Source organism: Dunckerocampus dactyliophorus, chromosome 11 (assembly GCF_027744805.1).
Source record: "Dunckerocampus dactyliophorus isolate RoL2022-P2 chromosome 11, RoL_Ddac_1.1, whole genome shotgun sequence".
Taxonomy (NCBI): domain Eukaryota; kingdom Metazoa; phylum Chordata; class Actinopteri; order Syngnathiformes; family Syngnathidae; genus Dunckerocampus; species Dunckerocampus dactyliophorus.
Genome location: NC_072829.1, coordinates 7,941,461 through 7,953,718, shown reverse-complemented (window position 1 = coordinate 7,953,718; position 12,258 = coordinate 7,941,461). Strand labels below are relative to the sequence as shown.

General features: G+C 43.4%; 1 protein-coding gene across 1 annotated transcript in view; it reads left to right on the top strand.

The window, feature by feature from the left end:
• Nucleotides 1–25: 25 nt before the first annotated feature.
• gpc2 (glypican 2) overlaps nt 26–12,258 on the top strand; it is a 16,632-nt gene continuing 4,399 nt past the window's right edge. Inside the window, exons 1-8 of the mRNA XM_054792732.1 lie at nt 26–452; nt 1,456–1,614; nt 5,580–5,714; nt 6,911–7,086; nt 7,173–7,253; nt 9,011–9,176; nt 9,349–9,479; nt 10,549–10,695. Of these exons, the coding sequence (XP_054648707.1) occupies nt 281–452; nt 1,456–1,614; nt 5,580–5,714; nt 6,911–7,086; nt 7,173–7,253; nt 9,011–9,176; nt 9,349–9,479; nt 10,549–10,695 (1,167 nt within the window). The 5' untranslated portion in view covers nt 26–280. The remainder of the gene's footprint in view (nt 453–1,455; nt 1,615–5,579; nt 5,715–6,910; nt 7,087–7,172; nt 7,254–9,010; nt 9,177–9,348; nt 9,480–10,548; nt 10,696–12,258) is intronic.

Sequence of the window (12,258 nt, the reverse complement as noted above, 5' to 3'; positions counted from 1 at the left end):
TACTTTGTAATGACAGTGATGCGACTGAGAGGGTTAGTACCACTAGTGCTGCTTTTCTCCTCATTGATGAAGTTCAGCGAACAGAGTCGATGGAGACAAATGTCTAAAAACACACCGTGGAATTATTCATTGTTTGGGAAAACTATGCCTTTTTTACACGACTGACAATCCAAGGACACGTGTGCATCCTAGACATTTCATTTATTCAAGTGCATCTTCACATCGATCTGCCTCCTGCCTCCTTTCATCAACCTGCCTCCTGCTGCCTTTTGTGGGGAGGATGGATACCCGGCTGACTTTACCCCGGTCCTTGGGCTTGCTTTGCACGGTAGTTGCACTGTCGGGGCTCCGGAGCCCAGTAGTTGCAGCGGGGAGGAGCTGCGCTGATACCCGGCAGGTGTACGCGGAGAAGGGGTACAGCACCGGCATTGCACCGGTGACTCAAATCTCGGGTAAGATGCTCATTAAAGGATGTCATGCTATATAACACAAATGTATTCGTACACTTTTAAGGTATACTGACCAGAACCATAGACAATTGTAATATTGGTGCAGAACACTACTATGAAAAGTGCAAAACTCACTAAAGCACCATGTGATTAAATCATTGTCTTGATAAAAACAATACTGAGGGTGGTTTAAAACAAATTACGCATCCTCCCCCTTCCTGTTTAAACATGATAATTAAGAGAGGATGACAAAATTGCCAACACCAATGCAACAAAGAACCTCACCCCTAATTAGTCTTTGCCTATCCTGGTAAATCCCTGAATGTACCCCTTGGGCTCTGTTCACTGGTGATAATCTTATCTGTCTGCATTTTAAATAAGGGGGCCTAATTAAGGAAAACAGTTTGGAAAAGTTGGAGTATAGCATGACTGTCCACTTCTTGAATGCTTTATTTTACATTCAATTGTGTGATTGAGTCAAACAGACAGCTGCAGTATTGATTGATTATGTGTGTGTGTTGGTGTGTGTTTTTGCCCGAGCTTGCTGTCCCGTGGGCCATGTGGGAGCAGATGGCCTGGAGAGTGGACGATGAAGAGAAATGGAAATGCAGGGATGAGAGAGGCTAATAGTGAGAGAACAAAAGAGACAGGAGTGGTACACCAGCCAGGCTCTAGAAAGTGTGAAAAGGCGTAATATTTGTGTGTCATGTAACACTGGCTGAAACAAAAGACCAGAATCTCGCCCTCGGTTGGCATTTGCATATCATTACCTCTGACATATCAAAGGAACAGACCTGAGCTGAAAAAGAGAGACAGATTGGCGGTGAATGAATGAATAATTCATGGGTGAAAGGACAATTTCATATCACATCTCTTATCTTTGGTAGGAAAAGAGTGACACATGTATTAGGCCGTCTGACTTCACCCACATCCTGTTTAAACATGAATGAATGAGCACAGGAAGACCAGTCAAATTTTAAAGGGCATTTCTACATTGTGAGCACAGGTGAGCACTTGAGGCTCTGTCCTCAGGACTACACCTGCTGCTCCAGCCAGATGGAGGAGACGTTGGCACTTCAAAGCGAGAGGGACTTCTTAAAATCCTTGGAGGACCATAGCCAGTTCCTGCTGACCACCTTCACCCAGAGGCAGCGGCGGTTTAACGGTGAGGGAATGAAATACACTAATCCCTTGTTTCATTCATTCATTTTCTGTGCCACCTAATACTCATTAGGATTGTGGGGGTATGCTGGAGCCTATTCTAGCTGACTTTTGGCGAGAGGCGGGGTACACCCTGGACTGGTTGCCAGCCAATCGCAGGGCACATATAGACAAACAACCATTCACACTCACATTCATACCTATGGACAATTTAGAGTCGTCAATCAACACGTTATGCACGTTTTTGAAATTTGGGAGGAAACCGGAAAACATAATCCCTTGTTTATCTGTGTTAATTGATTCTAGACCAGACCGTGACAAATGGATTTTCGTGACATATGAATCAATGTTAGTAAATGTAATATGATTGTACTGAGAGCATAGAATTAAAACCTTCTAAATACGTTTTTTTAAACATTATTAGAGCCTTGTAGACATGAAATAACACCCCATAATCACCTTTACACTCATATAACTATATATAGTAAACATAATAATGTACTGTATTGCAATAGAAAATCTAGCAGTAATTAGACAGAAATTAGACATAAACAAGACTGTAGAAAAGGCAGCACGTTTAGAAGCCATTGTGGAGTTTACATAAAAGTTCTCAGAAATCACTCACTCACAAGAGCAAAGATACGTTACGTTGTGTAACAACAATGGAGGAAGCACATGTGAGAGACACGACATGTGGGTAGATGCTGCATGAGGGTGAAACCAATCAGTGCCGAGGATACTGAACCTTAACTTCCTCTACTGTATAGTACGTGTACCCATAGGTGCACCCAACAGGCCAGTGGTCACTAACGCTTTTGAGACCAAGATCCTTGGTCTCGGCCGTGAACCTGCACAAGATCTACCCCTATCTATCTGTTGGTTGTTAGTTTCAATATTTCAATATTTTGTACCTTTTGTTGTATTTTTATAATTTTTGCTGTTTTTAAATTTAATTTTGTTTCTGCCGTGATGCAATGACAAATGAGCCACAGATGGCCCCTGAGCCGCTCTTTGGACACCCCTACACCCCTACTTTTGTGGCTCTTGGTCGGGTAAAAGCAAACCACAACTATTTGGCTTGTTGGCTCTGTGTAGTGGCCGAGCGATGCAGACTGAAGAGAGAGGCTCTGGTCAATGCGCTACAACAGTCAGCCCTTAACGAGCGGCGACGTTGCAGCTCAGAGATTATTTTGGAGGTGCGCATCTGTGGAGTTATATTTGTGCCTTAACTTTGAGGTAGCAAAGGCAGACTTTGAGCCCTATTAACGTGCAATAATTACTGTTGTGTGCACAAGCACATTGTTGCAGCTCACTGTCACTTCCTCACGCCTTCCTCTCTCGGGGGGGCAGTCTGTGTACGAGGCAGCCGGTGTACTAGTGTACCTCCGGCCGGGTTTTGGGGACTGGGCTCCTTGCTGGGGCGCGCGGGTTGCTGCCTGGACAGCGGCGAGGCGTAAGAGCGTGTTCAGTGGACAAAATGCATGCCTGTTGGTCGCTCTCCGGGAGGTGAGGGCACTGATATGACAATACATTTTTTTCAAAATGTTCTCGTGATCGACCGGTCCCAAAGATTGACTAGTCGCTCACGATCGACGGGTTGGCGACCCCTGCAATAAGCCATAGTAAATCACAAAACAGTGATCATTAATTAATTAATGAATTACTGAAAAACTGTGATATAGTAAGGGAGTGATAATCAAACTGTGATATTGCGAGGGTACACTTTACACACTGTACACTTTTTGGGCACGGGTGGCAAATATCGCCCTCCAAACCTTTAGGGGGCAGCATGCTACAAGACCATAGGTACGATTCTACCTTCCATAGGGGAATGTTAACTTTCTCTGTATTAGTGAGAGTTTCTGAAGTTAAAACCTAGTCCAAGGATTGGAATTGAACATTTTACAATGTCAGGAAAGTGGCAATAAATAGATAAGCAAAAGTAAAACGTAATAGTTAAAGGTACAATTTTAACATTGTCTGTGGCATCACCCTCCAAACCATTAGGAGGCATCATGTTACAAGACAGTAGATACTACCTTACGTAGACAATGATAACTTCCTTAGCAATAGCCATCGATTGTCCAAGCAATGCTTTTTTGCATTGTTAGCCAGCATATGTCAAATTAAAAGCTACACAGCATGGGTCGGGAACCTTTTTGGCTAAGAGAGCCATAAAAGCCACATATTTTAAAATGTATTTCCTTGAGAGCCATATAATATTTTTTAATATTGAATACAACTAAATGTGGGCATTTTTAAGCAAGACCTCTTGCCTGATTCGTTTTATTAACATTGTTACACTGAAGCTATCCAATAATAAATAAAATACTTCTTACCATTAATGCGACTTCTGGTGCTGCGTGGTTTTGCACCGTACTCTGTATATTTTTCTTTTCACCATCTTCTTCGTCAAAAGGGTCGGCTCTACAGAATTAGCAAGGTGACTATTTGATTAAAGGAAGGGAAGTTCACTTCTTGACATCTCAATGATGCAAGTAGGCTACCGCATTATCTAGTGATAATCGAATTTTGGTGTCTGACTTGGAAAATATCGGAAGGACAGTTGGCACTGGCTCTGGCCACCCCGCATTCTGGTAGAAAATGTATGGATGGACTAAAATGCATAAGAAAGTTTTATATTTTGAGCATTATTTTTAACACTGGGACTTCTGTAATGTACTTTAAAAGGTCAGCGAACATCCATCCATCCATCCATTTTCTATACCGCTTCATCCTCATTAGGGTCGCGGGGGTATGCTGGAGCCTATCCCAGCTGACTTCGGGCGACAGGCGGGGTACACACTGGACTGGTCGCCAGCCAATGGCAGGGCACATATAGACAAACAACCATTCACACTCACATTCATACCTATGGACAATTTAGAGTCGCCAATTAACCTCACCTGCATGTTTTTGGGAATGTGGGAGGAAGCCGGAGTGCCCGGAGAAAACCCACGCACACACGGGGAGAACATGCAAACTGGTCAGCGAACAAAAAAACTAAAATACATTTTTATCGTGTTAAGACATGTATGAGAGCCAGATGCAGTCATCAAAGAGCCACATCTGGCTCCCGAGCCATAGGTTCCCTACCCCTGCTATACCGTATCCACCCATCCGTTTTCTATGCCGCTTATCCTCACTAGTGTCGTGGGTAAACTGGAGCCTTTCCCAGAGGTGGGTTACACCCTGGACTAGTCGCTAGTCAATCGCAGGGTACATACAGACAAACAAACATTCACATCACATTCATACCTATGGACAATTTAGAGTCACCAATGAACCTAACATGCATGTTTTTGGAATGTGGGAGGAAGCCCGAGTACCTGGAGAAAACCCACGCACGCACGGGCAGAACATGCAAACTCCAGATTCGAACCCAGGTGTTTCCGATCTCTTGACTGTGTGGTCAACATGCTCACCACTAGGCCACGCTGCCGCATCCTCCAAACCAGTAGGGGGCAGCATGTTACCTGAAAGTAGGGACATTCTACATTTCCCCCATTCTACCCATTTTACCAGTCTTGCTCGGACAAATAAAAGGGGCTTTAGCCAATCTGTTCCCACAAAGTTGGAAGCATAGGATTGCCCAAAATGTCTTGATTAGATGAACATCTTGTTCCAAGAGGAAGTGAAAGAGTTTTTGAGAGTCTCTGTCTCAGTCTTTAAGAGAATTGTCAATCTGTCTGACTCCAGACACAGCACAGAGATGATCTGGCATTTTCACCGCCTACTCCTATCACCTTTATTTCCCTCCTCCATCTTTTATATAACCTGAATGATGAATCAGCAGTGGGAGACTGCATATGAGCCATTAAAGGCTATTTATATACTGTAGACCTCACACTTTCTTGCATGTATTCGCTAATGTGCGCCATGTGATGTAACCGTCCCTGTGAGCTGGTGAGGCCTTGGCGGGAGTTTTTGGTGTCAAGAAACCTGCATCTGATGTTTTTGTCCACACAGAGTTCTTCAGGGAGCTAATAGACTTGTCCGAGAAGTCCATGAACCAGATGTTTACCAAGACCTACGGACGGCTCTTCACGCAGAATGCGCATGTCTTCCAGGAGCTGTTTGCAGAGCTTCGCAGATATTATTCAGGTCAGTTTATTGACGCCTCCACGGGCGCGACAACATTTTGGCACCCGTATATTTAGATGCAAGGTGGTACCAGATGGGCATATTCTATCACAATTTATGTACGGAGTGCTGTTGTAGCATGTAGCTCTCAACCATCCATCCACAATTTCCATCTGTCCACCTATCCCTACCTATCTATCGCCGCCTTTACACAGATTATAACAGCGTGCTTTTTTCTATGTTGCTTTTCCTTATAAACGGCACCAACATAGAATCGAGGAGGATGCCGACCCAGCAATTTTTCACCTTCAGAGGCAGGGTCAGAGCCGTAACAGAGGTGGGACAGCACCTCTTTCACACAGAGAACCAGCAAAATAGCCTAATCAGAGCTCTAACAGTAGACCCTGTGTCTGTGCCTTTCATACAAAAATAAAATATTTGTTGGATGGCGACAATTGCTTTTAACACAACAGGCTGTTATACTTCACACCCCTGGGCAAAATTGCAGAATACCCCAACACACAAGCGACATTCCGGCTGTGTTACAATACCAGAAGGCAGGATATTGCCAGGTTGATTTCAGATCCCATTCAGTGTTGGTGCTGTTTATATAGAACAGCGGGATTCTTGTTTTGGCCTTTTTCTGTTGGAGTGTTGGGAACAATCCACCAAATTTTCACCTTTAGAGGTTGTATCAGGGCCATAACAGGTCCGTGTGTAACCTCTTTCACTAAGAGATCGGAACCTTAACAGAACATGCAACATTTGTTTGATCAACACAACAGGGTAGAATAATTGAGTCTTGACTGTTAAACTTCCCTGACCTTTACACACAGGCAATGTCACGATTCTGATAACACTTCCGAAGGTGGAATATTGCCGGGCTGATTTTGTCCCCAATTCCATTTCAGTGCCGTTTATAAAGAACCGTGTCACTGTTTTGTATAAATAGCACCGCGGCAGTATCGGGATATGACAGAGCAATTTTCAGCCTGTAGAGGTTGTATCAGAACCCTGTCAAAGTGGGGATGGCGCCTGTGTAGCCTTCTTCACACACCTCCATTACAGCCTCATCAGAGCTGTACTAGTAGAACCAGTTAATTAGCCTTTCATACAAAAACTAAATAAACAGTGACCTACCTAGCCTTTAAACAGCCATCCATCCAGAGAGCTTTACAATCAAGCTGTACACTCCCCCGCCTCCATGTTGTCTGCAGGGGGCAGCGTGAGCCTGACAGAGGTTCTGTCAGACTTCTGGTCCAGGTTGGTGGAGCGGGTCTTCACCCTCGTCAACCCTCAGTATCAGTTCAGTGATGACTACCTGGAGTGCGTCACCAAACACGCCGAACAGCTGCAGCCCTTCGGAGACGTGCCTCGCAAGCTACGCGTGCAGGTGGACGTCTTTCTCAAACAAATAAGTTATAATTTGGAGAATTATTTTGGAAACTGTTGATTTGTATAATTTTCATTTTAATCTAGGTGTCCAGGGCTTTTATTGCAGCAAGGGCACTATCTCAAGGCTTGGCCACTGGGCGAGATATTGTCAACAAAGCCACAAAGGTGAGTTTTTTTCTATTACAGTTAAACTTTGGTTTTCCTACATCCCAGTTTTTGTATGATTTGATTTTCATCGAAAATGTTGCCTGTGTTTTTGTACACCATGTCAGCTTTCATATAATTTGCATGCAACAAACTAGTCTGTTTGCGCTGTTCTGTATCGAGACCGAGTCCCCAAAGCTCTGTACATGTTGCTGACTCACCGTTTTATTGAGCGCGACAGCTAAATATCCCGCCATGGGGCCAAAGAAAGTTGTGAATGCCAGCAATTTCATAAAGAAGATGAGAAACACTATTGAATTCCATCTGTACGGGCATTCTGCATCAACAATAAGTTCCATCCATTCGTCCATTCAGTTTGGTGAGTTTTCATGGCTCACAATATGAACATCAGTCAAACAGCAGCTAATGCAGCCAAAACGCTGGACAACACTCGCCCATATGTGCATGACAGCCAGAGGTCTGAAGCAAATAACACGAAAAATAATTAAATTTATCAGATTGGATGACCAGCCTCTCTCAGTGGTGGAAGACACCGGGTTTGCTGACTGCTCTTTCATTTGGAGCCCCTATGCATTATACCCGGAAGTCCTGCTTGAGCTCCATCAATGTACTGTCACATCCAAAGTCTCCTTAAAAAAGGAGACTCATCCTCTGTAAGTTTCACGATTGATATACAAAATGTTCTCTTGAAAAAGTGAGTCAAATATATTTTTGTCTAAATCAGGGGTCTCAAACTCACGGCCCGCGGGCCATTTGTGGCCCGCCGGGTCATATTTTGCGGCTAGACATGGAGGAGTAGTGTAAATGCTATAAAAAATATTTCTTTTTGATATGATTCTACTTTATAGCATTGATCTACTTGAGAGACATGAGATGTTATGTTTTCTGAATGAGTTTAAAATAGCTTTACTGTTTTTCAGACACCTAAACTAAAATCCTGTTTACACTTATGTTGCTAAAACATCCTCATTCTTTTTGTACCATTGCTGCTTGTAGTCTGGTTAAAATATGCTGCAAAAATTCCACCCGTTTTGTATCGCTTGTCTTCATTAGGGTCACAAGTAAGCTGGAGCCTATCCCAGCTGAATGCAGCAAAATACAAACTATGAAATGTATTTATTTTTTTGTTTCACCCTATCACTGTATCGAGATATTATCATTATCGGGAGCCGTGTATCGCGTATCATACCATATTGTGGGGTACCCTGAGATTCCCTGCCCTATTCCCAATACTTCAAGCGGCCCAGCCACAACCAGACCCTAACTCAAGCGGCCCCCATGTAAATTGAGTTTGAGACCCCTGGTCTAAATGAAGGTGATTTCTGGTTCCATTTTTCAAATATAGCCAGCAGCAGGAGTGCAACCAGGAATTCTGCCCCCCCCCCCTTTATTTTTTAATAATTACCTATTTTTTGGGCCCCCTGGCAGTCAAGGGACCTTGGAATTGTCCTAACTTTTACATACTGGCACCCCTGGCCAATAGCACTCGAAATAAATTTAAACATTTACACTTAATCTATATGATCGGTATCGGCCGATTTCACTCATGGATGATTGGTATCGGAATCGGCAGCGTAAAAGCATCCCTAGTTTGGACATCTGTTTTTTTTTGTCTTTAGAGGCATATTTTCCCCAAAAAGTTTAGGTTTACACTTCAGTAACATAATAAAATGCTGTTTTACTGAAACACAAACACAGTCATAGTGACTTTACCTGAGGTCCAAAGGTCAAAGTTCTGTATTATTTATGTCTCACAGCTGACTCCAGACTCAGAATGTGTGCATGGCCTAATGCGTCAGTGGTACTGCCCGCTGTGTCGAGGAATGCCCTCCCTGCGTCCATGCCGTGCCTTCTGCCTGAACGTGATGAAAGGATGCTTGGCCAATCAGGCTGATCTGGACACCGAGTGGGATTATTTCATTGGTGGGTGAAAGGAGGCAGTTTAAATTAGTGATCATGTTTAAAATATAGTACTGGCTGTATTAATTGCCCTTCTGTTTCCCTGTTGTTTTTACACAACTAATCATTAGCATTGGCCTTGTAACTTCATTTTTTAAGAGACGCTTGTTGGCTCACCTGCTCTGTCCCCCATCAGATGCCCTTTACCAGGTTGCAGAGAAGTTGGAGGGGCCGTTCAACATGGAGTTGGCGGCAGATTCCATCTCCGTCAAAGTGTCCGAAGCCATCATGCACATGCAAGAAAACAGCGTCAGCATCTCCACCAAGGCAAGGAAGTGGACTTGCTTTAAAAGACATGTGGTCAAAATTATCTGTAAGACATGCTAGCATAGATGTAAAACATATATTCTCAAAGTTTTATAATCATTAGATGAATGGTCAGTGACTCATTGAGTCCCGCCCGTTTTTACATTCTGCTTGATGGCGGCCATGTTTTCCAACCAATTTAGTGCTTGTCAGGCCCCTAAAGGTGTATACCTAATTTCACTGTGATTTGACGAAACACTCTAAAGTTAAAGTGGGTGTTTTATAGAGCTCATTGAGCTGTGTGTGTCAATCCGACTTATGGGTCATACTTTGGATGTTAATAACAGCGCCACCATGTGGTGTATTTGTGAGAAAACTAATAACAGGCAACATAATAGGGGTGCATGTTTTGACAAATTTTCACCCGTTTGTGCAGCTCTTCAGGAGTAGAAGAGTTAGCTTACGCACATACAGTATAGTCAAGTGAAAAATTCACATTAAAGTTGGTGAGCATCAATACCTTGATCTAAAAAGATCTAAAAATCCTAGTCAAACAGCCTCTTCCATATCTTGTCAGATGGGGAAACTGGTAGTGTTTATGTAGGTTTGAATATCAAAAATTAAGTAAAATTTCTCATTAATGTCTGCCACAATGGAGCTTTTTTTTGGTACTTTTGTCAACTCGAGTGTCAACATCAACAACACAGCTTCTGGCAACCAACATATGCATGGTCCTAAAAGATGAGGAAGATTGGTCAAAAATTATGGCCACCATTCACCAAAATTTAGAACGTCCTTTTTCAGACAACATGTAGCGACACTGCAGCATTCCTACACACAGCATGACGCTCGTACTGTGAGACTGAAACCTGGCAAGCCAATCCACCTGACAAGCACCCACGTCCTACTCAATACTTGGCAGTGCTTCAAGGAACAGGGAGTTCTTTCCTTCACAGCTTGTTTTTTCCTGTGAGAAAGAGAAAGAAAGTGGGGTGACATGGCAGTAGAACGACCACCTTGGATTTCATTGATGGCTGCTCCGAACTGTCCACCACAGACTCTCAGTCTGAAGTTGATTTTGTTTCTGTAGGTCTTCCAAGGTTGTGGAAACCCCAGACCTCTTCCAGGACGATCCAAGCGCTCACCAAAAGAGTCGGGGGGCAACAGGAGGCCTTTCCGCACCTACACCCCGGAGGAAAAACCCACCACTGCTGCAGGCACCAACCTGGACCGACTGGTAAGGATAATATTTATCTTAGCTTCCACTGTCCACTTTGCTCTCTACTTCGGAAATACAGTATGTCCAAAGTTTGAGCTCTAGTCCGATCTACAGTAGGTCATTGTAATCTTAGAGCATTGATGGATTGCAACTGGACTGTTCAGGTTGTCTTAGAAGACATTTCGCCTTTCAGCCGAGAAGACTTCATCAGTTTATGTTCAAACTAGACAGGACTAGTGCTCAGGAAACTCAGACTAGAGCTGTTCTAGCTATTGTAATCTCCGGGCATCGAACTGATTGCAAGTGAACTGAGTATTATTGGCTGTCTTTGTTGTGGATCTACTGCAAGGTTGATCTCCTGTTTACCCCGTGGTCGTAGTCCCTATTACACTGCCTGTAAAAGAACCCAGCCGGCATTTTCCCACCTTTTTTCTGTGTCACTATTCTGTATAAATTTTAGGGCAGTGAATCGATCGCAACTGCACTGTTCAGGTTGTCTTAGAAGACAATTCGCCTTTCAGCTGAGTAGACTTCATCAGTTCATTTTGAAAGACTAAACAGGACCAGAGCTCAGAAAAGAGCTGTCCTATGTATCGTAACCTTTGGGCATTGAATTGATGTCAACTGGACCTTTGAGATTGTCTTAGAAGACATTTTGCCTCTCAAGCTGTTTCTCCGAGCTGAAACAGCTCTAGAGCTGTCCTATGCAGTCTTTGAGCATAACCTTATAAAGCTTGCTCAGATGACAGGCAAAATTCTCTTGTCTTCTAAGACAATCTGAACAGTCCAGTTGACATCAATTAAGTCTAAACACACCTTTATTTGGACTGACAAGCACATGGCAGTGGAATTAGAGCAAGATTAGTTGGAAAACATGACCGCCATCAAGCAGAAAGTAAAAACGGGTGGCACTCAATCATAGGACATCCCTAGGACTAAAGCTCAAACAGCTCAGTCTAGAGCTGTTGTATTTGAACATGAACCGGATGATGAAGCCTGCTTAGATGAAAGGCGAAACGTCGTCTAAGACAACCCGCACAGTCATCAGGTCATGTTGAAAGACTGAATAGGACAGCTCTAGTCTGAGTTTTTAAGATGTAGTCCTGTCTAGTGTTAAATCATGAACATGCTCAAAGACTAGATAGGACATCTCCAGACTGAGCTGTTTAAGCTGTAGTCCTATCTAGTCTTTAATCATGAACTGATTGATTAAGCTTGTGAGCGTAACCTTGGTGAGACACCTCTCATGGTCAAGGATATTTTGGACGCTTTGTTGTGTTGGAAGTAGTTGTTTGCTATCTGACTATATACATGATTTTATACACAATATATCACAGCAATATCTCACTTTATTGGGTTCTGTATAAAAGTCACAGGAAGATAAATACTGTATCTTTTGATACACTGATGCAGCACTTTTGCGGGCTCCCTGTGTGAAAGAGGCAAAAGCCATAACATAAGTGGGACACTGCCTGTGTGTCAGGGTATTCCGAAGTACCAGGAGATGGATGTGAATTTTACCACCTTAGACTCCCTTCTCCCACCCTGTTGTGTTGAAAGCAGTTGTCGCTGTCTGACAAT